At 41.2% G+C, this 25,382-nt stretch overlaps 6 protein-coding genes across 28 annotated transcripts in view; 3 read left to right on the top strand and 3 right to left on the bottom strand.

Annotated features, from left to right (window-relative positions):
- The first annotated feature begins 117 nt into the window (after positions 1-117).
- On the top strand, positions 118-4,418 carry LOC143212593 (PI-PLC X domain-containing protein 1). The gene is made up of 6 exons (XM_076431525.1): positions 118-1,254; positions 1,901-2,152; positions 2,283-2,485; positions 3,516-3,723; positions 3,801-4,065; positions 4,152-4,418. The coding sequence occupies exons 1-6, from the start codon at positions 1,158-1,160 to the stop codon at positions 4,399-4,401; spliced, it is 1,275 nt and encodes a 424-aa protein (XP_076287640.1). The 5' UTR covers positions 118-1,157; the 3' UTR covers positions 4,402-4,418.
- Positions 4,419-4,947: 529 nt separating this feature from the next.
- On the top strand, positions 4,948-7,447 carry LOC143212596 (venom protease). Its single transcript, XM_076431527.1, has 7 exons — positions 4,948-5,136; positions 5,253-5,470; positions 5,580-5,685; positions 5,749-5,909; positions 6,816-6,908; positions 6,982-7,154; positions 7,279-7,447. Exons 1-7 carry the CDS (start codon positions 4,955-4,957, stop codon positions 7,384-7,386), a joined length of 1,041 nt encoding a protein of 346 aa, XP_076287642.1. The 5' UTR covers positions 4,948-4,954; the 3' UTR covers positions 7,387-7,447.
- Positions 7,174-9,050, bottom strand: Lin-52 (DREAM core complex component lin-52). Of its 5 annotated transcripts, none has more exons than XM_076431530.1 (5): positions 8,908-9,050; positions 8,251-8,310; positions 8,074-8,184; positions 7,441-7,601; positions 7,174-7,364 (listed from the first exon to the last, which is right to left on the bottom strand). In XM_076431530.1, the coding sequence occupies exons 1-4, from the start codon at positions 8,945-8,947 to the stop codon at positions 7,465-7,467; spliced, it is 348 nt and encodes a 115-aa protein (XP_076287645.1). In that variant the 5' UTR covers positions 8,948-9,050; the 3' UTR covers positions 7,174-7,364; positions 7,441-7,464. The 5 variants fall into 5 exon arrangements, with proteins under 5 accessions (XP_076287645.1, XP_076287647.1, XP_076287648.1 ...); XM_076431532.1 differs by having other exon boundaries at positions 8,074-8,172; XM_076431533.1 differs by having other exon boundaries at positions 8,074-8,166.
- Positions 8,260-9,914, bottom strand: Pet117 (cytochrome c oxidase assembly factor-like). Of its 4 annotated transcripts, none has more exons than XM_076431536.1 (3): positions 9,601-9,914; positions 9,103-9,261; positions 8,260-8,328 (listed from the first exon to the last, which is right to left on the bottom strand). In XM_076431536.1, exons 1-2 carry the CDS (start codon positions 9,690-9,692, stop codon positions 9,111-9,113), a joined length of 243 nt encoding a protein of 80 aa, XP_076287651.1. In that variant the 5' UTR covers positions 9,693-9,914; the 3' UTR covers positions 8,260-8,328; positions 9,103-9,110. The 4 variants fall into 4 exon arrangements, with proteins under 4 accessions (XP_076287651.1, XP_076287650.1, XP_076287649.1 ...); XM_076431535.1 differs by lacking the exon at positions 8,260-8,328 and adding an exon at positions 8,989-9,023 and having other exon boundaries at positions 9,601-9,910; XM_076431534.1 differs by lacking the exon at positions 8,260-8,328 and having other exon boundaries at positions 8,989-9,261; positions 9,601-9,905.
- Positions 9,915-10,776: 862 nt separating this feature from the next.
- Positions 10,777-14,568, top strand: Cpr19 (cuticular protein 19). The gene is made up of 3 exons (XM_076431629.1): positions 10,777-11,020; positions 11,531-11,800; positions 12,583-14,568. Exons 1-3 carry the CDS (start codon positions 11,006-11,008, stop codon positions 12,994-12,996), a joined length of 699 nt encoding a protein of 232 aa, XP_076287744.1. The 5' UTR covers positions 10,777-11,005; the 3' UTR covers positions 12,997-14,568.
- Positions 14,569-20,841: 6,273 nt separating this feature from the next.
- Positions 20,842-25,382, bottom strand: part of LOC143212937 (rap guanine nucleotide exchange factor 2) — a 140,889-nt gene continuing 136,348 nt past the window's right edge. For all 16 annotated transcript variants that reach the window (XM_076432262.1, XM_076432263.1, XM_076432264.1 and 13 more), the window contains one exon: positions 20,842-22,963. In XM_076432262.1, the coding sequence (XP_076288377.1) occupies positions 22,932-22,963 (32 nt within the window). In that variant the 3' untranslated portion in view covers positions 20,842-22,931. The remainder of the gene's footprint in view (positions 22,964-25,382) is intronic.

Below are 25,382 nucleotides of genomic sequence, written 5' to 3'. Positions count from 1 at the left end.
TAACCGTATGTTTATCACCAGTTATGTTAACCAAGCTTTGCAGTAAACTAAGGAGAAAGATTATGAAAAATTATGAAAACAAAAGCATTTGTGACTTGTATAATATTTAGTGTACAAGTTGACATAACATTACAGGGTACAACTTTCATTATTGTAAACTGCAAACTGTTCCTCTTGACTGCGAAATACATTCCTACGTCCACCAATTCAACTGAATATTTATATTGTTGATAACGATAGAGCAGTGGTCGTATGCTACACGGTTAAACAATTACTGATTTTTCTTCAATTCAAATAGATGTTACTATTTTTGTATGATCTATCGATCAAAATTTGAGAAGTCCCATGAATAATATTGTTATAATATTACAGATAGAGAAAACAAATTATAGATGGAACGGTTCCACGTGGTCGCGAAAAACATGCAATTTGCAACTGCATCGGTATGAATACCTGTCACGGATGGGACTATGAGAAAAATACATACTATCGCGAAAGACACGATTGAGGCCTTTTATGCAACAGCTAAACCGTGGAACAGAGCAGTAAGAGTTTCACGTTCGTGTCCACGCTTTCGCGGTTGTGAATTGACAACGATTTCTAATGTTGAGTAATCGGCGATTGACATTCGTGGAAATCTTTTTATTGAAAAATTTCATGCGTCAGCGAGTGCGATCAACGCGTTCGCCGTAGGATCAGGAGAACGAATCATTGCAAAACCACGTTGCACAGTGTCGCGTGGCATACCGGGTCAAATCTTTTTTTCTGTCATTGTTCCGCGAATGCGTGCACGATTGTCGTGAGTTCGGGCCATAAGTTCGATAATTCGTGGTTCAGGTGAACCCATCCACGTTGGAGAACGCGACGCGACGTTCCTGCAACAGTTGTGACCTTGTGACGCATTCGACGGAGCTTCGTCATTGTTACGAGTGATTGTTTACCTAATGTTCTCACGCGGACCATGATCCGAGCAATTATCAGCATGCGAGATCTGGATGCTGCGGATAGTATTGAGCAAGTTAACTAGACCTTGATCTCCAGCACGGATCGAACTTCTTTTACAGAATGTACCGTCGGAACGAGTAAACGTCAGAGTCCTTTGTTGTCGCGGATGGAGTAACGTGATTGTTAATCGCAATTTTTAATTATAAGAAACAATGGTCCGCTGTTCAACAGTCTTGATACTCATCTTTCCGGTGATAACGATTAGCGAAACTTCAGCCGCGAGAGCCTGTAATTCGTCCGCGGAGAATTGTAAGTTTATAGTTTATACCCGCCTCCCGAGTTATAAAACACTCGGGGATCTTTTTTATTATACATATGTGTACTGTACATACAGGGTGTGATTTTTATATTTTTTTTAGATGTTTATAAAGTGATATGGATACATATGAAAAATTCGAAAGATCCCTGTTCCTAGGGGACGTCTTCTGATGTATACGTCAGCGTTCTAGGTGGAAGGGCCTAGGTGATCTCAAGGTCAACTTAATTTATTTAAACGGAAACCTATTTTTTTTGCTCTACAGTCTGCTCCTAAGGGTTATACTATTTTTCGTAAGCATATATATAATACTTGAAGCTTTTGCTCCGTCTGGCCTGGCATAATCTTGAGCTGTGTTTAACCCCTTGCAGTACCATTTTCTTTACAGTTACAGCGATCAAAACGTCTTTATCCCCAGTAGAAGGCAAAGGAAAATTTATATTTTTTGTATGGCTACATTTACTTTATAACGTAACATTCATATTTATTAGACTTTGTATAAAATCTTCATGACGAGCGTGACTATAGCGTTCAATTTTAAAAATTTAAATTGACCTTGAGGTCACCTAGGCCCCTCTACGTAGAACGCCGACGTATACATCAGAATATTACCCTGTATAAACTTATTATTATTTCCAGGGCAATCTCGTGTGGGTATTCTTATCTCCCCTATAGTCTCTAAGTCGTCTGCCCACGAAATTGAGATCTATTGGAACAACGTCGACCTTCGACCCGACGAGAAGATCGTGCTTCTGGACACCGGTCGTCCAGATACCACCCCCATTGTTCTTTACAATGTCACTTCCCGTGGACGAAGTGGTCTAGAGAGGACAGGAGTACGAGCGGAATTCGTACCAAGTTCGCAACTTCCGTTTGCGCGACGATGTTATAGTAGGTGATGTGATGAGCATAATTAATCTGAAAAATTGAGCCAAATGTATCGTGTTTCTGAAATTGGAAGGACGCGGCAGCCATTGCAGAGAATTATTCCGGAGATAAATTAGAAAAATATTTTCTTTAGAATACAGCACGGCGAGGCTGACGACAACGAGTGGTCTGAAAGAGATAGACTGTCTGAAAACGCAGCCGACATGGATGAAGGAGAGGCAAAGCATTCTGGGGGCGCGCAGGATCAGCCAAATTTTTCTTCCGGGAACGCACGACTCTGCGTGCTATGTGGAGAACGGTAGAGGGAATTTCATTACGAACTCCGCTATAACACAGGTAAAACAATGGACTTGAACAAACGAACGTACAGTGCTGCAATCTAGTTTTTGTTACTTTAGGGATAATTACAGGGTGACAAGAAATAACGGAGTTAAACATTTCTTATTATAATTCTGTCAAATCGACGAATTTTGAAAAACTAAATGATAACAACCATAACATAGACCTTTAGTATAAATATATTTAAGAAGTTTCGAAGTGGCCAACCTTTGAGCCGATTCAGAGGCTCAAACGTGTTTTGAAATTTTCGGCTATGGGCCGCAGCTCTTCTGGCGTCATTCGGTCCCACACCCGGCGCAGAGATTTTTTCAGCGACTCGAAACTTTTATGGGGCTGAGCACAGGCCCTGGCCTCCAAAATCGACCAAACGTTGGAGTTCGTAGAGTTAAGATCCGGTGAGTACGGCGGCCATTCCGCAGATGTGATGAAACCTGGAAAATGGGATTTGCTACGGTTTTCGTGGATCTAGGGGTCAAAATCAACCAAGAAGTGTATCGACGGGACATTCTCGAAACCGTCGTACTTCTGTGGGCCCAACAGCACCTCGGCGATCCGGAATGGATGTTATAGCAGGATTCCGCGCCGGCCCACAGGGCGAAAACAACGCAGGAGTGGTGCAAAGCCCATTTTCCAGGTTTCATCACATCTGTGGAATGGCCGCCGTACTCGCCGTACTCTGAAACCGATGGACTACAGCGTGTGGTCTATTTTGGAGGCCAGGGCCTGTGCTGGGCCCCATAAAAATTTGGAGTCATTGAAAAAATCTCTGTACCAGGAGTGGGATCGAATGACACCAGAAGAGCTGCGGCCCATTGCCGAAAATTTCAAGACACGTTCGAGCCTCTGTATCGGCGCTAAGGGTGGCCATTTCGAAACTTCTTATATATATGAATACTAAAGGTCCATGTTATGGTTGTTATTATTTGGTTTTTCAAAATTCGTCAATTTGACAGAATTATAATAAGAAATGATTAACTCCGTTATTTCTTGTCAGCCTGTAATTGTTCTAATCGACGATCTCCCACAGGATATAGACATTCTCGGTCAATTGATCCATGGCGTACGATACCTGGACGTCAGGGTGGGTCATTATCCTTTATCGGACGATATTTGGTGGACCAATCACGGGCCACTGTACCGGTCGGTGCCCTTGAGAACGGTCCTAGATCAGGTGAAACAGTTCCTCAACAACACCGAAGAAATCGTGATAATGGACATTCGCGAATTTCCAATCGGTAACTCTTTCAACTCAAGGATTATTACTGTCGTTTTTATTTTTATTTAATATATAATTATTGATCGTCGTTTCCAGGGTTTAACGATATGGCCACGCATCGCAGGCTGGTGTCGTATCTCGAGGATGAATTACAGAAGTATTTCCTGACGAACCGTTACGGATGGTCCGCCACGCTGAATGATATTTGGTCTTCCGGAAAAAGATTGATAATCGGATACGAAAACACGCAAATTGTTCAGGAACACGCTAGCATGTGGCCTTGCGTGCGACATCAATGGGGCAACGTCAGAACCATCGGGAACTTGTACAGGCATCTAAATGATATTGAAAATAACGACAGGTGGATAAAGTGTAGAATTAATAAAGGGTTGAACGGATACAGCCTGATTAACCATAAAGAGCGTAACAAACAGTTGGTTGTTTCAGCGATAACAGGGTGAGGCCAAGATCAGCGATGGCAGAACTGACGGCGGGTTTCGTGGATGTGCTATCCAACAGACTTGGAAGCCTCCGTGACATGGCGCACAGAGTGAATGCTAATATTACTAATTGGTACAGCACCGTTTGGCAGTACTCCGCCAATATTGTGGCAGTGGATTTCGTTAGGAGTACCGGCATCGTAGAGACCGCCATTAAGTCTAACGAAAATCGTCATTTACACTGTCGATATTACTAACTGTTACTATATACGGTGTTTACTCGATAAATGTCCCAAATATCTGGCCGATAATTGTCACTGGCCGGACCCGTGTCTTGGATAATTATCGAGTATAGCTACCCCTCAAATCCAGTTATCCTTTATCCCCTCGGAAGATTCTCCGGCTCAACTGAAATCATTAATTCATATTTTTGTAAAGAGAATAATTTAGTTTCGGACAGTAATTAATATAGATACCCTGAGTTAATACATATACATGCATATTGTTCTATACATGTAACACTCTGATCGATCAAATGTAGATCAATATTATTTTCTGAGTGGAATTTTCAACACACCATCGAGCCTTTGCGGTATTACAGCGGTATGGAAGAATCGGTTTTTCTGCGCGAGCTTTTGCAAAATCATTTATTGCCTGACAATGAGATTTCCGCCGGAAGAATGAATAATGCCTTGACCCAAGGTAACCGGTGCAGGGAAATCTACCGCGAGTCACGAAATAGGATTACTTCATCCAGAAGACCTCAGTTTGAAATATATTTTAAGCGGTGTCAGTCGGTGTCCAATAAAAATGTTGTTTTGCTCAGTTTTCTTCCTTGCGACTTTCTGCGTAATCGCACAGTCTCAAAGTTTCTTCAGCGACCCGTACGGGACTAATTCGATCAGTTGTCCCGAGGGCAGGGTGTGCATTTTTCTCGAAAATTGTCCAGCCATCGCGAATCTAATGAATCAGAATTTGCTTCACATTCACAGGTAAGCGTACAGTTCTGTTTCTTATTTTATATGTTAGTCTCAATTTCTTTTATCAAAGTCGATTTTGAATTAAATGAAACGCGATCAATCTGTTCGATTTGTTGATGTTAATCCAGGTTTCGTCAAGCAATTTGTGGCTACGACAACGTTAAAGTAAAAGTCTGCTGTGACTCATTCTCAGACAGCGGTATCGCGAATCCAGTGTTCGCTCCAGGAGATGACAGTTTTTTTAGGAGATCAAATTCAATTTTGGAGTGCGGGAAAAGCTCCGTCGGTTATAACAATTTCAACACTTTAGGAGCGTATCCCTTTGTTGCAAGAATTGGTTTCTGCGGTAAGCTTGATCACTAATAAATTAGTGTTTTATCTCTGTCCTTTGTAACAATAACAAAATCTCGAAACACAGAAGGCTTTGAATAACAATACGCAATTGTTTTGTCTAGGTGTAACCGGAGAAACGAAATACCCTTGCAGCGGGGTAATTGTGAATGAACGAACAGTACTGACTACCGCAACCTGTGCTCTTACGAATAATGACGAGTACAGATTGTACGATGGATACAATACTTTCTACTTTCCACTTTCTACTTTTTAATATCAATCTTTCAACAGGAATTTTGCACTCGTCGGGGAATTTAATGCTGAGACTGATCCGGAATGCAGCTCGCGGAAGCATAACATATCGTATATAATAAAACATCCGCATTACCAAGCGAACACGTTCGCGAATAACATAGCAATGTTACGATTGCGAGAGCCAATACAATATACTGGTAATTTATTCACCCATAATCCAGATTCTGAATTAACGCTACCTTGTTTGTTAACACTTTACCTACCGGAAGCCTATTAACAGGATTTTCAATAATTGTGCTGTACCAAAGAAAGCATAGAAATTTTCTTTTACATTGCAATATTAAATGATACTATTAGATGACATTATCGAACTTGTTAGTTCACAATGAAAATTGCTATTGCTATTGAAGGTTCCACTAAAAAGTGTTTAGCCATGTACCATAGATTTTTCAAAATTATACAATAATCACCGGTCGGTAATGTGTTAAGACATGTAACATATAAAGGGTTTTTCAATAAAGACATAACAACTTTAAGTTTAAATAAAACACAGAAAAATTGAAATATCGGGCTGTTTATTACAGTTGTGTACTACAACTGTGTACACATGTTACAATTATGTGTGGAATTCGATGTCGTTTATATGATCTCCACGGACACGACGGCAGCAATCGATTCTTTGAATCCAATTTTCAACTACTCTCCCACACATATCAGCCGGAATGTTGGTAATTTCGTGTTCAATATTGTTCCTGAGATCGTCTAACGCCGTTGGATTTTTTCTTGTGGGGTTACCTTAAGTCGAAAGTTTACACCAACCATCCAACGACGTTAGACGATCTCAGGAACAATATTGAACACGAAATTACCAACATTCCGACTGATACGTGTGGGAGAGTAAATAGTTGAAAATTGGATTCAAAGAATCGATTGCTGCCGTCGTGCCCGTGGAGGTCATACGAACGACATCGAATTCCACACATAATTGTAACATGTGTACTACAACTCTAATAAATTTCAGCCCGATATTTCAATTTTGCTGTGTTTTACTTAAACTTAAAGTTGTTATGTCCTTATTGAAAAACCCTTTATTATTTGCATAGAAACTGTGCAGCCAATATGTCTACCACCGAAAGATATGAATCCAACCGATGATTCTGTTCTTGTTGGATGGGGAAAACTTTCCAGGCAAAAGAGTAAGAAATTAAATGATTTTACGACGAAATATGAATCTGTAACAAATGATAATGTATTCGTATTTCAATGAAGTCAAGTCTTGTCAGCAACAATCTTTCAAAATGAGAATTGTATCGACTCAAGAATGTTCAAGTTATTATACTCGAGGATACTCCGTCGAGATTTGTGCAATGGGAGATGAAATGCCCTGTTCAGGCTATAGTGGAAGTCCTCTTTTATACAAATACGGCGATACTTATTATCTGGTAAGAGAGTGCTATACTATTTTTCAATCTGATTTTAGAAACTTCGATTTATTTACAATAAAATCATTTACACTTATACTTGACTTACGAATCCATAACAATTATTTGTACACAATTTTTTCAGTTAGGCATCCTGTCGTACGGTTCCAATTGCAATTCAGCCGCCGACGACTACCCATCAGTCTTTGTCGATGTACAAAGATATATACGCTGGATTTTAGAGAATTGTTGATTAACAACAAGCAACAATATAATTGCCAATAGTATCGTATCAAAATCAACTTACACATTATTTTTCTGCACGCAACGTTTATGATTTGTGTTTGAAGATGTTTAAGTACTTCCCACGAGTCATTTCCTTTGCTTCTTCCAATCCTAACTGATAAGCCATATCGTGCAGTTTCTTTACTTCTGCTATTAAACTAGTCATCGACAAGTTTCCCAGTTCTAAAACAAAAACAAACTTGTTCCTTATAATTATCTGGGTTATATATACAGTCGGAGACAATATTAAGAGTGGACACACTTAAAAATCGTATAACTTTCTTAAAATTGGTTCAAAGGACTTGAATTTTTTAAATATGTTAGACCGACTAGTTTGCTAGAGAATGAGTAAACAAATATTTGTTTAGATTGCAATTGGTAGGAATCATACAACATTTAAAAAATGAAGTTTCGTAAACTTTTCCATCTGAGCCTGTAACGATAATTTAAAAAATGCGTTTACAATTTTTTATGATTCCTACCAATTGCGATCTAAACAAATTTTTGTTGATTCATTCTCTAGCAAACTAGTCGGTCTAATATTTTAAAAAAGTTCAAGTCCTTCGGACCAATCTTAAAAAAGTTATGCGATTTTTAATAGTGTCCACTTAATATTGTCCAAGATTGCTTTTCGTTATAAGTTGGGAGAGCTTACGATGTAGCTGATTTATGTCGTCCGGTGTCAGACCAGCAGCCCAGGACGGTGGTTCGGTTTGCGGTGAATTTTGGGCAACAAACTCGTTAACACCTGGAACTTCAGTAACGGCTATTATGTATGATATATTGTAGCTTTCTTATGGAAGAAGCTATCAATTTCTTAGCGGAAACTCACTTTGCTCAGGCCACAGATCTGGCGACGCTCTGTCCAGATTTTCAAAACTCATAAGACTCTCTTCCACGCAAATCAGATCTGACAATTTCAAATGAAATGTAACCACTTTAGTAATACCTTTAAGGGGGTAGACTCGTCACAAAAATGGGGTTTCTCTATAGTAAAAAGTGCTAAATGAAAGATCAATCTAGGCTGTAATCACCCTCAACAGTAATTTTCATTATTCAGCAGCATGTAGCTGTCGTTAGGCTTCCAAATAATGCAAATTGCGCCTCGTAAACGTAAAAGTAGGACTTTTGAGGGCGACTGCAGTCTATACTCTAACCCACGGGAGAACGGACTCGTTCTGCGCAGCCTTCTTAGGTGATCTAAATGGTGGGGGTGCAGCGAGCCTATCATCTTTCACTCTACTACCCACTTCCCATTTTCTTGAACCAATTAGGGCGAAGATGTGCAGCGAAGAACGAAAACTGATCGTTACACAAGTCCGTTCCCCGTGGGTTAGAGTATAGATTGATCTTTTATCTAGTGCTTCTGAGCACTGAATAAACCCATCTTTGCATTATCAAGAAACGAGAAGGTACATCCCGCACCCTTGCAATTCTGGAAACGAGTCTACGCCCTTAATAAACTCCCCACTTCACAGCCTACATTTACCTGGTTGATCTACTGGTTCTTCTGTAGTCATTATATTCATGGAAATATCACCTTATCTCCTTTAAGATTAACTTAATTAAAAGAAAGAGGTACGCAGAACCATATGAAAGTAACCACTATGGATAAAGTATTATTGACACCAGCTAAAAGTAACAAACTAAATGCTGAATATCGAGAAGGTTAAATGATATTTACAAAACAAACTATGCGGATGCCTGTTGGTCTCTTTCTCGTTTTTCCGTAAGTCTCAGTTGTTTCGTTAACTCGTTCTGTTGTTCAAGGTAATACAAATTTTGTATTCTCCTCCGTTCTTGTAGCTCGTTATCACGAACTACGCCTAAATGAAGTTGTTTCCTGAAACAATAATACGAAAAGTACAAAGCCATTCGCGATTAATATTCCGCGCCACCGTCTAACATCGAAAGAATCGCAATGTTTCTTCGATAATCAAACACTTGAATATTTTATTGTTATGTATGTATACGTACACATTATATGTACAAACATTGTTAATATTATTACGTATGTACATACACATTATATTCTAATGGCCGTTTAATATTTTTTTTCTCATTTCACGCACCATCTATGTTACACTAAATAATTCTCAAGGAACAACCATTATGTTACGTGCATCTGCTTACGAGCGCCATTTACTTAACCTATCTTTTAATTAGAAATTGTTTAACTCACCTGTCGTATTCTTGTCTGTAATGCACGTAAGTCGCTATGCCAATTGAACTTAAACAACATATTCCGAATGTTACTTTGGCCGCAATTGACATACTCGTATATGAAATATTTCAAAGTTCTTACTCCGGAGATTGCGTAACGAAACTAAAACGCGAGAATGCGGACATTGTTATATACACACACCATGGAGGCGTTCGGAATCATATAATCTTTAATGAAGAGATACTTTGCACGTTGTGGGATATTCATTGGACTTTAATGCAGCCATATGGTCCGAAAAAATCAATTTATTATGTTAGGAAATGGAAAATATTAATGTTTGTTTTAGTGCGAATGATTCTTGCCAAATTTTGCATAAGGCGCTGTGTATTCGTCGGCACGAATCATCTGCTCCGTAAAATCTTAAAATAGCGCCACTCAACGTAGTGGCGAAATGCTCAAACTGTTAGACAAAACTATCGATAGTCGGTACTCCATATCGAATGTTATCGACATTCGGTATTCATCTAAAAACAACTTACAGAGCCATCTATCGTGCTACATGGAGTACCGACTATCGGTAATTTTGTCTAACAGTTTGAGCATTTCGCCACTACGTTGAGTGGCGCTATTCTAAGATTTTACCATAGACATATAGAGATAGACTGCGCCGTCTTATGGGCGAGTTGAAGCCCACAATGGCGGCGCGCGGTACAAAGAGTGAGAGAGAGAGCATTAGCCGGGGTCCATAGCGCTCTCTTTCCAATTGATGTATTTATTGATGTTTTATTTTTGTTTTTTGCCGCCATTGTGGGCTTCAGCGCTTCGTACAGGCCGCGCAGTCTATCTCTATATGTCTATGGATTTTACGGAGCAGATGCCCCTACTTATTTTAAACTAAACAAAGGAAAAACCATCAAGATTCATCATTGGAGTCCTGAGATATTTAATTTTATGTGAACTCAAAAAATGATGGTTTTTTGCTATTATCTGGAAATCAAGGCCGTAACAAAAAAAGTGATAGGGGTAAAAGTTGTTCCATTTGGGGTCCTCTACAGCTGGTTAACGTTTGGCCGTTTAAAAACGGATGACCCTGTATATGAAAAATCCTGCGATTTGCGTTGCGCGTCAACGATATAATCGGCATGTATATGTATATTTTACTGTACTATAATAGCGGAGAAGCAGTTTGCATAAGCGTGAGTGCAAGGTACCAGGATGAAAGTTGAATGGTAGTTGGTAGTCGATAGGCGTGGTTGAAGATCGGAGTGCAATCTGCATTATTGTGCAGCCGCCGGGGCGCGCGGGCGGCCATCAAGGCCTCCTCGGGTCAACATGATCCGATCTGTCGTATAAAACGCCCCTCTCGACGATCCTTCGAGCACTGTTGTACTTCTTCTCGTCCGGTTGTCGTTCTTTCTCTATTATGGGTGCCATATTCGTAAGTAGCCACGTCGAGTTTTACTCGGTACATTTCCTCGCGAAATCTAGTGTGTGTCAATCGAACAAATCAAAATTATTCCAAAATTAAATTTATTATAAAAACTCCTCTTAGTACTTCACCTACCGGAAGTTTATATTAACCCCTTGCCTTACAATATCGTGTCTGACTCGTGACGAAGATTCTGAACAGATTGTTAATAATTTCCTTTAAACAAATTTCTCCGTTTTTCAAATAAAATTAAATAAATCGTAGGGCAAGGGGTTAATAGGTTTTTTAGTGGTTGAACTGTATGTAAAAAGCTGAATAATATTCTCTTAAAAATTTATTAAACTATAAACGATATTGCTGTCGCTTTTAAACAATTTATTGAGTAATTCTGAACTGTTGATCTTTCATTTTTAAAACGCTATTAAAATATTGCCGGTAGATAACGTGTTAATATTTAAAAATAGTTCGCAAATTCGAAAGAGCAATTCAAAGCACCTCGAAACTCTTACGATCTTACAGACGCCGACGTTCCTATTTTGCGGTGTCGTGCTGACATTTTGTCAATTATCGAACGGTCAGTACCAGTCGCCCCAACAGGCTGCAATTTTGAGCGATGCAAGATACTTGGCTGGCGATGGAACGTTCGGAGCCGCGTACTCGCAGGAGGATGGCGTGGAATTCAAAGAAGAGAGCGACGTCTATGGGAATCGGCGTGGGTCTTACTCGTACGTTGATCCGACCGGTCAAAGGCGTACAGTGACATACACGGCTGGGAAAAATGGTTTTCAGGTATGCAAGCATGTAAATACAGAGAGACAGGGTGCTCATTAGAAAAACTGAATGCCTTTCGAGCAACCAAGGAAGATTTGTCAAAAAACTAACGAATAGTGTGTTTCACATTTTGTATAATTTTTTTTCTACCAAGGAATGCGTATTTTTCTTCAAATTGCTCTTTCAAAAAACCGCCTGACATATTCGGGGCATCCTGACAATTAGTTGCCAAAGATGTCCTTTTAAAAAACTATACAAGAGTGTCACGTCCGGTGGTTCAGTCATCATTAATAATTAATATAATCAATGATATATAACATATACATTTTTGAATTTCTTACTATGCTTAAACTAATAATGTTGTACGAGAAAGTAAATATTAAATATTATTGTTAATAATCAATGTCAAACTATCGTATATTATACCACATTGCGTGCAATAGAATTAGGAAAATTCATTTAATGAATCTAAATCCAATTCTTCAACTACATCTAATAAAGATGCTATGCAATTAACAATATTTTCTGGTTCAAAAAGGTATATGTTATATATCATTGATTATATGAATTATTAATGATGGCTGAACCACCGGACGCACGTGACAAGAGCATATTATGGACATAAGAAAATGTCGAAATCTGTTTAGAAATATTATTCGACTAGTTAATATTTGTTAGTTAGATTTTTGGAAGAATCACCAAGTAATTCCAAACTTTTGGCCGGCATCTGAGTGTCTAGACAACAAAAATTTGTTGTTAAATGTGTACTAAGGGCAGTACCTCCACGAATAATTTTCCAGGCAACTGGTGACGGCATTCCCGTCCCACCCCCACAAGTGCCACCCCAGCCAGAATACGAGCCCTTACCACAGTACAACCCACCGGATTATCAACCACCAAGCTACAACCCACCCGCGCAACAACAATATCAACGTCCGAGTCCACCGGTGTACGAACCGCAGCCGCAACCACGGCCGCAATCTATCTACCAACCCGAGCCTCGATATCCATACAGACCTCAACCGCCACCATCGCCACCAGAAATTGAACCCATACCCTCGTACAGTTCCCGGCCACGCTATCAACCCCCACCCAGGCCGCTACCACAGTACAACGAGATTACGACACCACCCCCTCGAAGATTTTATCCACCGGGGAAGCTCAACTTCAACAGGACACCCGATGGCTACTCCTACACCTTCAGCAAGAGTTAAATCTCGTTCACAGGGATTCGAAACGGTATTTCCAGAAAGAGAGAGAGAGGGTCAAAGCGTGAGTACAGTTTTTGGAAAGAAGATCGGATTATTGGTTGGGCCAATGTGGTATTGGGTTGGAAGGAAAGTTCGTAGCGTTTTCAAATTAAGAATCGAAGATAAAATTAAGGTATTTATTCATATGTCTAATCAATAACCAGAAGTTACCTCGAAAATGGCGGAAAGTAATAGAACAGAATGGAGAACATATGTTATTGAATAAATATCTGAATTTTAGCTTTTAATTTTAAATACCGCTGATTATTCCATAATTGTTGAAAGTCATGGCTGAGGAGTTTTTAAGAGAAACCTTCAATAGCAACAGCAATTTTGATCGTGAACCAGCAACTCAGCCTCGATAACAAAATCCAATAATTTCCTGCGGGATTATCTCATAAAAGAAGATTTTTAAGCTTCCATTTGGTGCAGCACAATTATCGAGAAGCCTATTAACCCTTTGCACTCGAAGCAATTTGAATTCCAGAGTCAAGATATTTGTTTCAACCCAGATCATTTTCTTCTATGTAATCTTTTTTACATTGTGCACATCAAATCGAAACTGTTTTCTTATATAACAGTTGAGCTTTTTACAATGTATAGAATACAGACAAATTTAATAATGTTAAAACTGTTTTGAATAATGGTATGGCAATTTTTAGTGGCGCCTCAGACTCGCCATTCGAGTGCAAAGGGTTAATAGGCTAGCGGTAGATAAAGTGTTAACTAACCAACTACAGTAAAGTCGCGATCTAGCTCCCCGAGGATCTCCACGATCACTGTCTCTCCCTTCGCCTACTCATTCCACTGGGAGGCTTCCCCGCGAGGGGACAAGAAGCTGCCGTGTGGCCCATGTTTACATGCTGTCCTTTCCTACGTTCGGCATCTTTTTTCGTACCTCCGGCGCGGTCGACGCAGTCATAAAAAAATAGTTTCCCTACACGATCTCTGATGGAAGCTAGATCGCGACTTTACTGTATAACGATTGTAGGCCCAACGATCGTTATTCGTTGGCAAATTGTCATATTTCATCGTGGACCCTGTGTTGGGGATTTGTAAACAAAAACACCGACCACATCCCAACCGTTGGCCAACCATAAATGCTACTAGGGTAAAAGCTGACGTGGAAATGAATCACAAGATGTGAATCGAAGGACGATCTCTTCAATTATTATTTTTGTTGTTGTTCCGACGTCTTGGGTAGTCTTTATTTATTGTCCCACTATTGCTCGCTTGAAATTAGTTATTTTTTTCTTGGAGGAACAATTTCTCGTTGAACAATACAATAAGGTGTCTTGGGCACCTAAACTTATGTAATTTATGAGATGTTTATAATCGCAAATAATTATTATACGTATATATAAAATCCTCGTATACTTTACCTGATGGTATAAATTATAACTGCAATATTTCTAATCGTACAATACGCGCGGACGTTATCGAACGAAAATCTTAAGAGATTGTGGGTAATTATACAACTATAGAGCCTTGTCCATGATCTTACCTCAAGGCTCGCCGCTATGAACGAGAGCCTCTCCCTGTCACACAGGCAGCACTCTGCTTTACATAATTTCTCGAGGACACTGCAACCGACACATTCACATATTCACTCTACCTCAATACCCTTAATTGTTCAGCTTACATAGCAGCATAGCTTCATATTCTACATCACTATTTACGTATGTATATCATTTAATTTATATACTCATTACTAGTAGGGTTGCCAGATCTTCTAATATTTTAACTTGATCTCCTGTATCATATTTGAATTTTCAAAAATCTTTGTTTGAATAAAAAAGTTTAAAATGTGCTGTGTATCTCTTTCACTTGAACTCCTATATTTTGAGCCTATCTCATATATACATAATTGCAGTTTTCACTACTTTTTCTATATTTGGATAAAACATTTCTGGCAAACCTAATTACTAGCGGCTTTATATATTCATTAGAGGAACTTTTTTATTAAATTGATACACCACCTTAAGATATATTTGAATTTAAAATGTATTGTTGTTTTAATATTATTATTCGGCAATGCAAAAATCTAGACAGTGCAAACGACGACACGTATACCTAGAATTTCTTTTTAGATATTTTAAATGTATTATAAACATGTAAATAAAACTGGTTGACTCGTTGGAATTGAAAATGTTGGTAGCTAGAGAAATCATTTAATATCTGACGAACCACCGATCGATGAGATTTTCTGCATCCCATTGCTCGGCCGACGCCCTGCCCTATGTTCTGCATAGCATTTTCCTTCGCAAATGCGAGCACGATCCCGCGCGCCTCGGGGTCACGATACTTTCATCGAGCAACCTTTGGCGTTCCCCGCAGTATTGCGATAAACTTATGGGAAACTCACGACTCCGATTCACTCACGGAGTGAAGACACATTTAGCGTATCCATATTCTCGAACTTTTAAATGTCACGCAAGTCGATCTTTTCTCTTGTTCTTTCCCTTTCAATTCCTAAAAATCTCTTGTCTTTCAAGAAGCTAGCTCCGTGAAGTGTGATAATCGGACTCTGTCCCTTTTTAAATATATCGAAAGATCGCCACTTTCCAACTTATTTCTTTCAGGCTCCACGGTGTGCTCCGCGCCAAAAAAACCATGATCCGAAGGTCATACAGAAAAGTTTATTGAATAAAAAAGATGCCCCTACTTATTTTAAACTAAACAAAGGAAAAACCATCAATATTCATAATTGGAGTCCTGAGATATTCAATTTTATGTAAACTCAAAAAATGATGGTTTTCTGCAATTATCTGGAAATCAAGGCCGAAACAAAAAAAGTGATAGGGGTAAAAGTTGTTCCATTTGGGGTCCTCTACAGCTGGTTAACGTTTGGCCGTTTAAAAACGGATGACCCTGTATGGCTTTTTCTTACTCTGGCTCCGACTCCAGTGATCAGCAATTACTCCCAAACTCCGACTCCGAAGCCCTGACTGTCCCTACTGCAGGAGAGAGCTGCAAGTTGCCCAGGCCTGGTCTAGACTCTAGAGTCCAAACCACGGTGTATTATAGAGGTGTTCGGACTTCCCTCGGAAAGGTGTGATAGGTAGAGGTTAGTTCTTTGGTCGCCGCCAGATAAACAGATTGGACAGAGGTTCAAGCTTCCATGTATTCAGCACTCAGCAATACATACCACGGTGTATTGTGTATTATTGCGTGTACAATAGCTTAGCATGGGCTACATGGACACGCTGCTACACACAATCTCATTCATACACGTACATGAAAGCTTGAATCAGTGATGCCAGTTGAGGGGAGTCACGGTGAAATGATGTACCCCCTCTCTGATGACGGGGAATGAGTGGGGCGAATGGTGCTGGACCGCCTGCGCACGGTGCTGGAATGGAATAGTGGAAGGGGTAACGAGGAGAGTACATGAGCTCCGTTTGGAGCTCATTCTGGCATCACTGGCTTGAATCTGCCCGATATGCCATCTAGCGACGAACCAAGCTCTATCTATCACAAAACGTCAACCTTACAGAGGTGCTTTTAGTCGTAACACGTAAGTATATAATGCACCAAACTAACAATAAGTCCAAACTCTACACCTTGACCACCGAAACGAGTAAACGTTAACAACCGCTCGAGTGCGACAGAATTGATGATACCCTTCTCAGATAGCTAGCAAAAGACGCTCGCTGATACTCTACTGCCTCGCCTTAGACAAGGTATAGGCTCGAAACGAAACAAGTACCTGTCACTGGCTGCAGATTACACGTTTTCATCGACGTCGTTTAACAACGGAAGGGGAGCGCAAGACAAAGGGACGATTATCTCATTATCTTGGCTTGCGGGTAATACCCTTGCAATGGAACAGCAGTGAAAAATGCTATGCTAAAACTGGTATTATCCATAGTGCATAGCCCATAGCCCACAGTCCGTAGAGGTGTTACGGGTGTGGCAAGGCAAACCAGAAACCAGCCGTATCGGAGCAGGAACTCGATAACCTTAAAGGTGGGCCGAAAGAAATGCATACCGTAACGTAACGTGTCGTTTAAGAAAAGCCGATCGGTCGATCGGGGCATTTAATTTACAGGCAACCGGGTGCAGCACCGGACGCAACGCGACAATGGTTGCATACCTGTCGAGCCGCCGATTCTCGTTCTGTGTTCCGTGTTACGCCTTGGGCACATCGTATCTGCTTTATCAGTACGTTTTCCATTAATAGAACCACGGAGAATTATCATTTCTATGCCGCGATTATTTCACACTGTCTCCACTTTTGTCAGTGGTGCAGACAGAGACAGATCATACCCACCCAGTAAACAATCTGCTCTTGATTTCAGTACGAGTTTCTGTTTCCGCATTAGCCTGGGTATTTGGCGTTTTTCGTTTTAATCTGCTCGAGCAGATTTTACTGACTGGGTACACATACTCGCACCCAGGGTTTTTCTGTGTCTACTTTTGTCAGTGCAGACGTAGACAGAGATACATCATACACACTCTTTCAACATGCTAACTATGGTATAGATTCTGTTCCATGTTAAATTCACATACTCCATTCGTCGGAAGACTCTACCGTGCACCTGGACGCACAAGTTTTCGTTCGCACGATGCGATTCGCTATGCCTTTCCTTTTTTTCTCACTCGAGAAGAAAGGGAAAAGAGCATCAACCAAACGCAATAAAGGTGGGATCGCCCAAGCGCGTCTGGACGCAGCGTTTTGCAATTCTGGGGTCTCTTATACTCAGTAGCGCGTTATAACTAGTTGGGGCCTTGGGCAAAGTAGAATTTCGGGGCCCCTAACCCCAACTAAATAACTTTATGAGAAAAACGTAGAATTTGGATCTTGGTTTGTGATCGGGGACCCGGGCATTTGCCCAAGTTGCCCATAGGGTAACGCGCCACTGCTTATACTTCATTCGTCACGAACGCAAACTAGTGCATCTAAACGCACAGCAGGGATCAGTGATGCCAGAATGAGCTCCAAACGGAGCTCATGTACTCTCCTCCTTACCCCTTCCACTATTCCATTCCAGTACCGTGCGCAGGCGCACACTCCACGGTCCCTATCGCGCACGTGCAACGCGTCTCCATTCGCCCCACTCATTCCCCGTCATCAGAGAGGGGGTACATCATTTCACCGTGACTCCCCTCATCTGGCATCACTGCCAGGGATTAACATGGAACAGAACCTTATTTAGCATGTTGAAAAAGTGGGTGTAGGCTCTACACCGCTGCGTCCAGTCGCATTTAGGAGATCCCACTCCTCGAAATATTGCACCAAACGAGGATGCATGTTTTTTTGGAACCATTGCTTCCGAAGCAGTCCAAATCCCAAGAGAAAACGCATCGCGAATAAAGTACATAGAACTCTTTACCAATCCTTTAGTAGCTTATATATTGTTCGACTGGGATTTTACAGGTGTACATTAATGGGAACAACATCTATGTGTGACTCTTGATAAATACAACCGGAGTTTGTGTCCGTCACGCTACAAATCGTTTAATACGTGTTCGATACAATTTTAACCACATATTATATTCGGTAGACTTTGTTCCTATACATACGGTAGACAGATATACAAAAACATTGTATCGTACAAAATAGTAGCAGTAGTATCACCACCAGTTTCGTTCCCACGGATTCTTCTCGCGCGTACGGCATCCGTCATTGACGTTCCACATTTTCTTTCGTAACAACTTCAATGAAATATAAAATTCGAATAAAAACGCGAATAACTGGAAATAAAATGTAAACATGTCCTACAATTAGGGAGCGTTTATTCATAAGTTAGTAGTTTCGTATTCAGCCGCACGAAAGTAAAACAATTTTCAGCATAAATTTTCCTGTAAAAGCTACGTTCTATTTTCGTTTAAAATTAATCACATATATACGGTATTGCGGAAAACTCTTCGCAAAACAAAAGTCTGTATATATAGTCAACGATACACACCGTACTCGGAGATTCGTCGAAAAAGGAGAAATCAAGTAAAAACGCGAAAGCCGCGCGTTTTGCGTATGTACAAAATTAAGAAAAATATTTGTTAACAAACGTGTTTCCGTAGAACTTCGCTCGCGTTTCATTTTCTCTCTCGCTCGCTCTCTCTCTCTCTCTCTCTTCCATTTTTTCATTAAAAAATCATTTTTCGTTTGTACTGTTTTGTCTCATTTTTCCGTTCCGTCGAGAAATAATGAAAAGAGAACAGGGTCGACCAAGAAAGGAGGACAGCGAATGAAGCCTTTCGACAGAGAAAACCGAGCACAGGGACTCGAAACCGCAAATCAGTCGAAACGTTGTACTATGATCCAAGTTTTATTAAACAAATTAAATACAAAAAGTTTCCTGCATTTTGTCTTGTGTTATTCGCGAGTAGGACCGCAGTGTTTGCGGTCGCTTCGTCTCGAAGTTTTTTCATAAATAATTAAAACGACAGGAGAAGAAGGGGCAAGGAATATAAATAAAAATAAACATAAAAGAATACAGGGATGGCGTGGAAGAAGAAAGTTCAAGGCTTATCCACGTATATCTCTTTTTGTCTAGCTCTTTCTCTTTCTTTCTCTCTCTCTCTCTCTCTCTCTCTCTCTCTCTCTCTCTCTCTCTCTCTCTTCACTCTCGCATACACACACACACACACTCGCATGCACGCGCGCTTTTACTTTTCCTCTCAAAGAAACATTTTCTCACGCGCTCATAATTACACATGAACACTACGACAAAGTGGATCAGTTTCGTAAAATTAGGGGAAGAAGAAAGACTCTTTTGCAATTCAAGACGAATATCATTTCGTTCTCTTCTATTCGAACGCCATTTCCGTTCCTCTTCAACTCTCCCCTTCGCCGTCCCACCTCGAGCGGCTTAACGTTATTGCTCGTCGCACTCGACGTTGGTCGTTTAGAAAATTACTTGGACCGTGATCGGAGTTGGTCGATCCACAGAGAAGGACGGAAAAGCGTTCGAACGATGACATAATATTAAAGAGGTACGGAACCGCGTCGCTCCGTGAAGACATAAATGTTCCATGGAATGATCTAAAATCGGTGTTGACAGAAGAAACGCAAAATAGTGGGTGGGTCGGGGGGGGGGGGGGTACGATGATCATTACTCAGAAAGAGAAAAGAACGGAAAAAGGTGGGTAGAGTTCTTCTCTCGATCTATTCGCTTAGATTTCCTTTCTACTCTCGGATCACGAAAAAAGCTTTCGCGTCGATGGAACGCTGGATACAATGATTTAAACAGTTTCTGCGAGAACGTTGGATTAAGAATATTTTAAAAGTCGTTAGGATATGTACAAAGAGATATTAATATGAATATGCAGTAAATGTCGGTGAGTCCGGGATGTGCCGAGGAACGGGGCTACTATTACGGAAGAGTAGCCCTCTTGAATTCCCTGAAACATCACGGACGTGAGCCAAGGATCGACGCAGTGTTCGAGGGTGTCTGATGTTCTCTTTTTTCAGCTCAGGAGTAGTACGCAACGCGATATCGATCGAAATCGAAATATTAGTTAGCAGTCTGTTCGGGGAAGCATATAATTGGCCCAACATGGCGACCGGGCGACTGGACAAGCCATAATGGAATGTCGACGGTGGAAGGTTCGAACACTGCGTCGATCCTTGAGATTTCTGTTCCGTTTCCGCGCGTCTTCCGACAGACCGTATCGCAGGAGACGTGCCTCTCCGCATTGGTGACCGCATTCGTTTCTCCCGCACGCGACATTCGCAATTTCCTTGATTCACGCCGATAAAGGACTCGAGGCTTGTGCACACAAACGGACGAGAAATACGGATCGAATCATTTTTTCGAACGTTCTTACAATAAGATAGAGTCAAATGGGCGAAGAGAAATGATATTATATCTCCGACGATAAAACCAGCCGTGCGCACCACCTCCGCCTCATTGACGACACGATCATTCTCTCGGTGGTACGTCGTCTTATCCGGATCCAGAACGGCGGAGTACCGACCCTGCGCCACTAGCATCCCTCTCTCTCTTTCTCTCTCTCAATCGTTTCCTTTTACTCGAACAGCGCGGTTATACATATAGGTATATTCATATTTATATATTTATATAATATATTTATATAAAACTAAGACGTACCGTGATACTGATAAAATTTCGGAAAATATGAGTTCGACGAGTCGCCGTCGGAGCGTCCATCTTCGATCGGCGGCAGAACGAATCGAGAATATTAATATACATATATACCTATATACACATAAACATATGTGTATATATGTATATATATATATATATATATATATTTATAATCAGTTATAGCCAGATCTAAAATTCGTTTCCGTTTATAGATACAGTAAAAATAAGTTGAGCATACGCGATGCAATATATAGACTTTGCTTTTCGTCATCTCGTAAATATCCTGAAACGCTAATACCTTGTTGTATATCGATCTTCCGAAGATTTCGCGCGCACTGTTTCTATCTCTCTCTCTCTCTCCCTCCCTTTTGCTCATTCTCTCACTCTTTCGCATTCTCTCGCTGTGATCAGTTATCTCGCTCTCTCTCTCTTTCTCTCTTACACGCGCAATTAGACGTCCAACACTCACACTTACGACCGCTACACGCGCCGTAGCCGCCTTAATAAGAATTCCAAAAGTCCAGGAACAGTACTTTCGATCCCGTACCTATCTCGCAACGCCGCTCGTGTTAGTCTTTGAAAAATACTTTGTACTTGATCGCATCAACGGTAAAATTCAACACACATCGAAGTCATAAGAATCGGATCTCCCATAGATTACGAAGTTTCCGTGAACGTGTTCGACGCGCCGGTCAAACTGTGTAAGCGAAATAAAACTGTGTTTCGAGCGCTCTGCCGGCTAGAACGCCCGTTCTTCTATGCGACGAAGGTAACAAAGAACGAAGCTCGGAAACGCGATGACTAAAATCTTAAAAACTCGCGACACCGGCAGACGCTGCGCATCGATTTAAAGGGGTGGGGCGGGGGTGGGGAGGGGGCAAAAGAACGGCCGTTGTCGAATCCCGTCGCATGAACGCGTCGCATCGGACGATTCGAGGTTCCTTTGGGGGTGCATATCCGATCCGCTTTGCACTCAATTACGTCTCTGTCTCGCGTTATTCTTCCTCGCCGATTGTAGTCTACGATTAAACGCTACACTATTTACACCAAGTTATACTTAACCTACGGGGGGGGGGGCGATGGTGGTTTAGGTGTGTGTGTGGGGTGAGGGGGGGGGGCGGATTAGCCTAAAAAGTATATAATACAGGACTCGCCGTCGTTCGCACTCCCCGCGGCGATACGCGGTATATATAACATCTTTGGACTCGATTTATTACACATTTATATAGAATATTATTTTACGTCTGTTTCTTTCGCGTCCTAGTCCCGCGAACCGCCGTCGTATGCGACGGATAAGTTCGCTATCAGTCCGATCGAAAAGTCGTCATTGTCTTTTCGCTATTTCCTCTCCTCATCGCAAGTCTTTCAACGCACGTTCTAGAGGTTCTCTCTCTCTCTCTCTCTCTCTCTCTCTCTCTCTCTCTCTCTCTCTCTCTCTCTCGCGCGCGCGCGCGATTCTCGTTATCTTGGCGGGCATAGCTTCCGAGATTCTCGTTTGCTCGCGATCGTGGAAGACGAGCACTCCATCCGCATCCGTATCCGCAAAAAGCTTCACGGAGGTCCGGGATCCTCCGACGCAAAAGCATCGGGAAACGCTGTGCGCATTGATCGTTCGCGTCCATCTGCCTTTCAACTTTGAACTTCGAACCCCACCGCCTTTTGAAACCTTCCAACGAGTACCGTCGTCTTCGGGATGTTCGAACAGCACGAGTTCCGCGACTTTGTCTTTTTCGCAAAAGATTTAATTGCTTGGTCCGACACTTAGACGAAGGGATGTTCTTTGTTTCGTGGAAGAGCCAGGCTAGAAGCTTCCACGACTGGAACTGTTCGCGCGTGGTGGACCGATTAAACCGCCGATACCTGGGCGTCGTCGTCATCTGAAAAATTGAACGGTCGCTTTAGTTGTGTCACGCGAAACTCCTACGCGCCTGAGACAGATCGTTACGACTGTCGTCTACCTTAGCCGAAACTTAACACTGACACCTGCGCATTCGTTATTACAGAGATTAAAAGAACACGTTTACGTGGAACTTACAGACGGCAATCTTCTTCTGTACGAGTACAGGGGGTCCGGTGAAAAATCATTATCAGAGAAACAATTGTAGAAATCGCAAACAACTATTTCAAACTATACTCGGATGGAGAACATGCCATACGTTACTTCTGAAACTGTAGCCTCTTTGGAGTATCAAAAATGTTTTATACGAAATATTATTATTTTTCGATGTAGAATAAGAATATGAAATAAAAAATATGGGTTTCCATTTGAGAAAACAAAGTTGCCCTTCATGTGACCTTTAAAGGGCCATTATAGAAAAATGTGCATAAAGCCATTAAATGTGCCCCTTCATATCAAGAATATTTTATATAAAACATTTTTTCATATTCCTGCTGGTTTCCGTAATAATCGACTGTCTCAAGATAGACGGACCACCCTGTATATCCGATTTTCATAACACTGGTACTGTTTCAGTAGCAACCGGCATGACACAAATCTTTGGACTATCATTTAAGAAGTACCATTCAACAGCACGCCCTAGAAACGCTAATCGTAATATTCTAAAGTAATCGAACCGCTTCAAACTTAAACAAAAAAATAAATGAAAACAAGACAGAGAAACTGAACTCTTGAAAAGTGTCGTGCAAAATGAACACAAGCAAGCTCGGCATGCCCCGGCATGCCCCGGCAACGTCGAACAAAGTAACGCTGAGGAGGGAAACTATATATGTATATAATATATACGTATAAACAAGTGGATAAACAATTGATAAACTGCAAGCTTCTTGCGGGTGCACGAACACCGATAAGTAACGTACACGTATAAGAAAAGAAATTCGATCTATCGTAAGAATGCGTATCATCACGGCCGTCTCTAGTACAGGCCAGAACACGTGACGTGGCAACACCGGAGATACAGTACTGTGCAAACGAAAGAAGCCGCCATATTTAATAGAAAAGCGTAGAAAATCAAATAAGAACATAGTAAGTTTTGAAAAGAGGATTCCGCTGTTTAATCGCATAGTTCTGAGAATATGTGTTATTGCGGATTATCTAATACTTTTTAAATGCAATGCAATTTTTACATAAAGATATTGTTTGTGATTATATCTTATAATTGTACTGGCTGCTTCTTTCTTTTGCACAGTAGTGTACGCGGAGTAGCGTATGGAGACGGCCCAGATATAACGCGGTCAACTTCAGATCGGACTGAGACAGCGTTGCCAAATTTACCATGTCCCGACCTGCATTAGAGGCGGCCGCGGTATTATGCGTGGAAGTGAGTGCGACAAACGATGCTCGATCGTACAGGCGGAAGAACGAAAATCGGAACACGGGTGATGCTTGGGACGTGTGTTACGAAACAGGCATTTTGCGAAATGTACAAGTGGAGGATGCGGATGTGTTCGTTATTTACATTATTTTGCTGCGATTATCGGAGCATGTACATCGAGTAAGAAACAACAACGGTCCCTGCTCGAATCGTCCATACATACATGTTGTAGTACCTACTCTAGTGAAAGGTAGCTAGAGAGATCGGGAACGGTGTAATCGTGGCAAAATTTAGGGTGTAACCTAAATCAGATTTAGGAGCAAAACGGGCACCGTAGCGCTGTCTCGATGGGTCTCGATATGGAAAGTAACCGGGCAAGCAGTCTGCTCTTGATTTGGTATGAATTTTGCGCGAAATTTGACGCCAAAATTACACGAAAAATGGAGGCCAAATAGAGGGCAGGTCGGTCGCGCTTAGAGCAAACTTAACCTAGCTTTCATAGTAAATATAGGTCGAAATCATTGGTATCATTATTTTAGGACTTGTAAGTATTGAAATGAACGAACATGCAAGCAACTTAAAATTGTATAATCTAGAAATTTAAATCAAATCCGATTTTCCCTTTTACGGCAAGATTTACGTCGATTTTTGTGGACAAGGTTTGGTGGCCGATTCATAGCAAAATCAAGAGCAAATTGCTAACTGGATACTTCACGATAGCGAACTCAAGAATTCTGGCGGAGCAAGCATAGATAAATCATCTTCAGCACCCAGTCAGCAAAATGTCGGCTCGAGTAAATTAAGACAAAATGTCTGGAATCGTACTTTGCTTATTCGTTCTGAATCTGCAGACCAGAATCTGTCGCCAAATACGGAGCCTAATACGGAAATAGGTATTTGGCGCCAAATTCATACCGAGTCAAGAGCAGATTGCTGACTGGGTTTGTTTATCGGGTACTTCGCGATAGCGAAATTAAGAATGCTGGCGAAGCAAGCATAGACGAATCATCGTCAGCAATTTCGA

The sequence above is a fragment of the Lasioglossum baleicum genome, chromosome 10 (assembly GCF_051020765.1).
Source record: "Lasioglossum baleicum chromosome 10, iyLasBale1, whole genome shotgun sequence".
In the NCBI taxonomy this organism is placed as follows: Eukaryota; Metazoa; Arthropoda; class Insecta; order Hymenoptera; family Halictidae; genus Lasioglossum; species Lasioglossum baleicum.
Note: the sequence above shows the minus strand (reverse complement) of the source record. Positions and strands in the feature narration are given on the sequence as shown.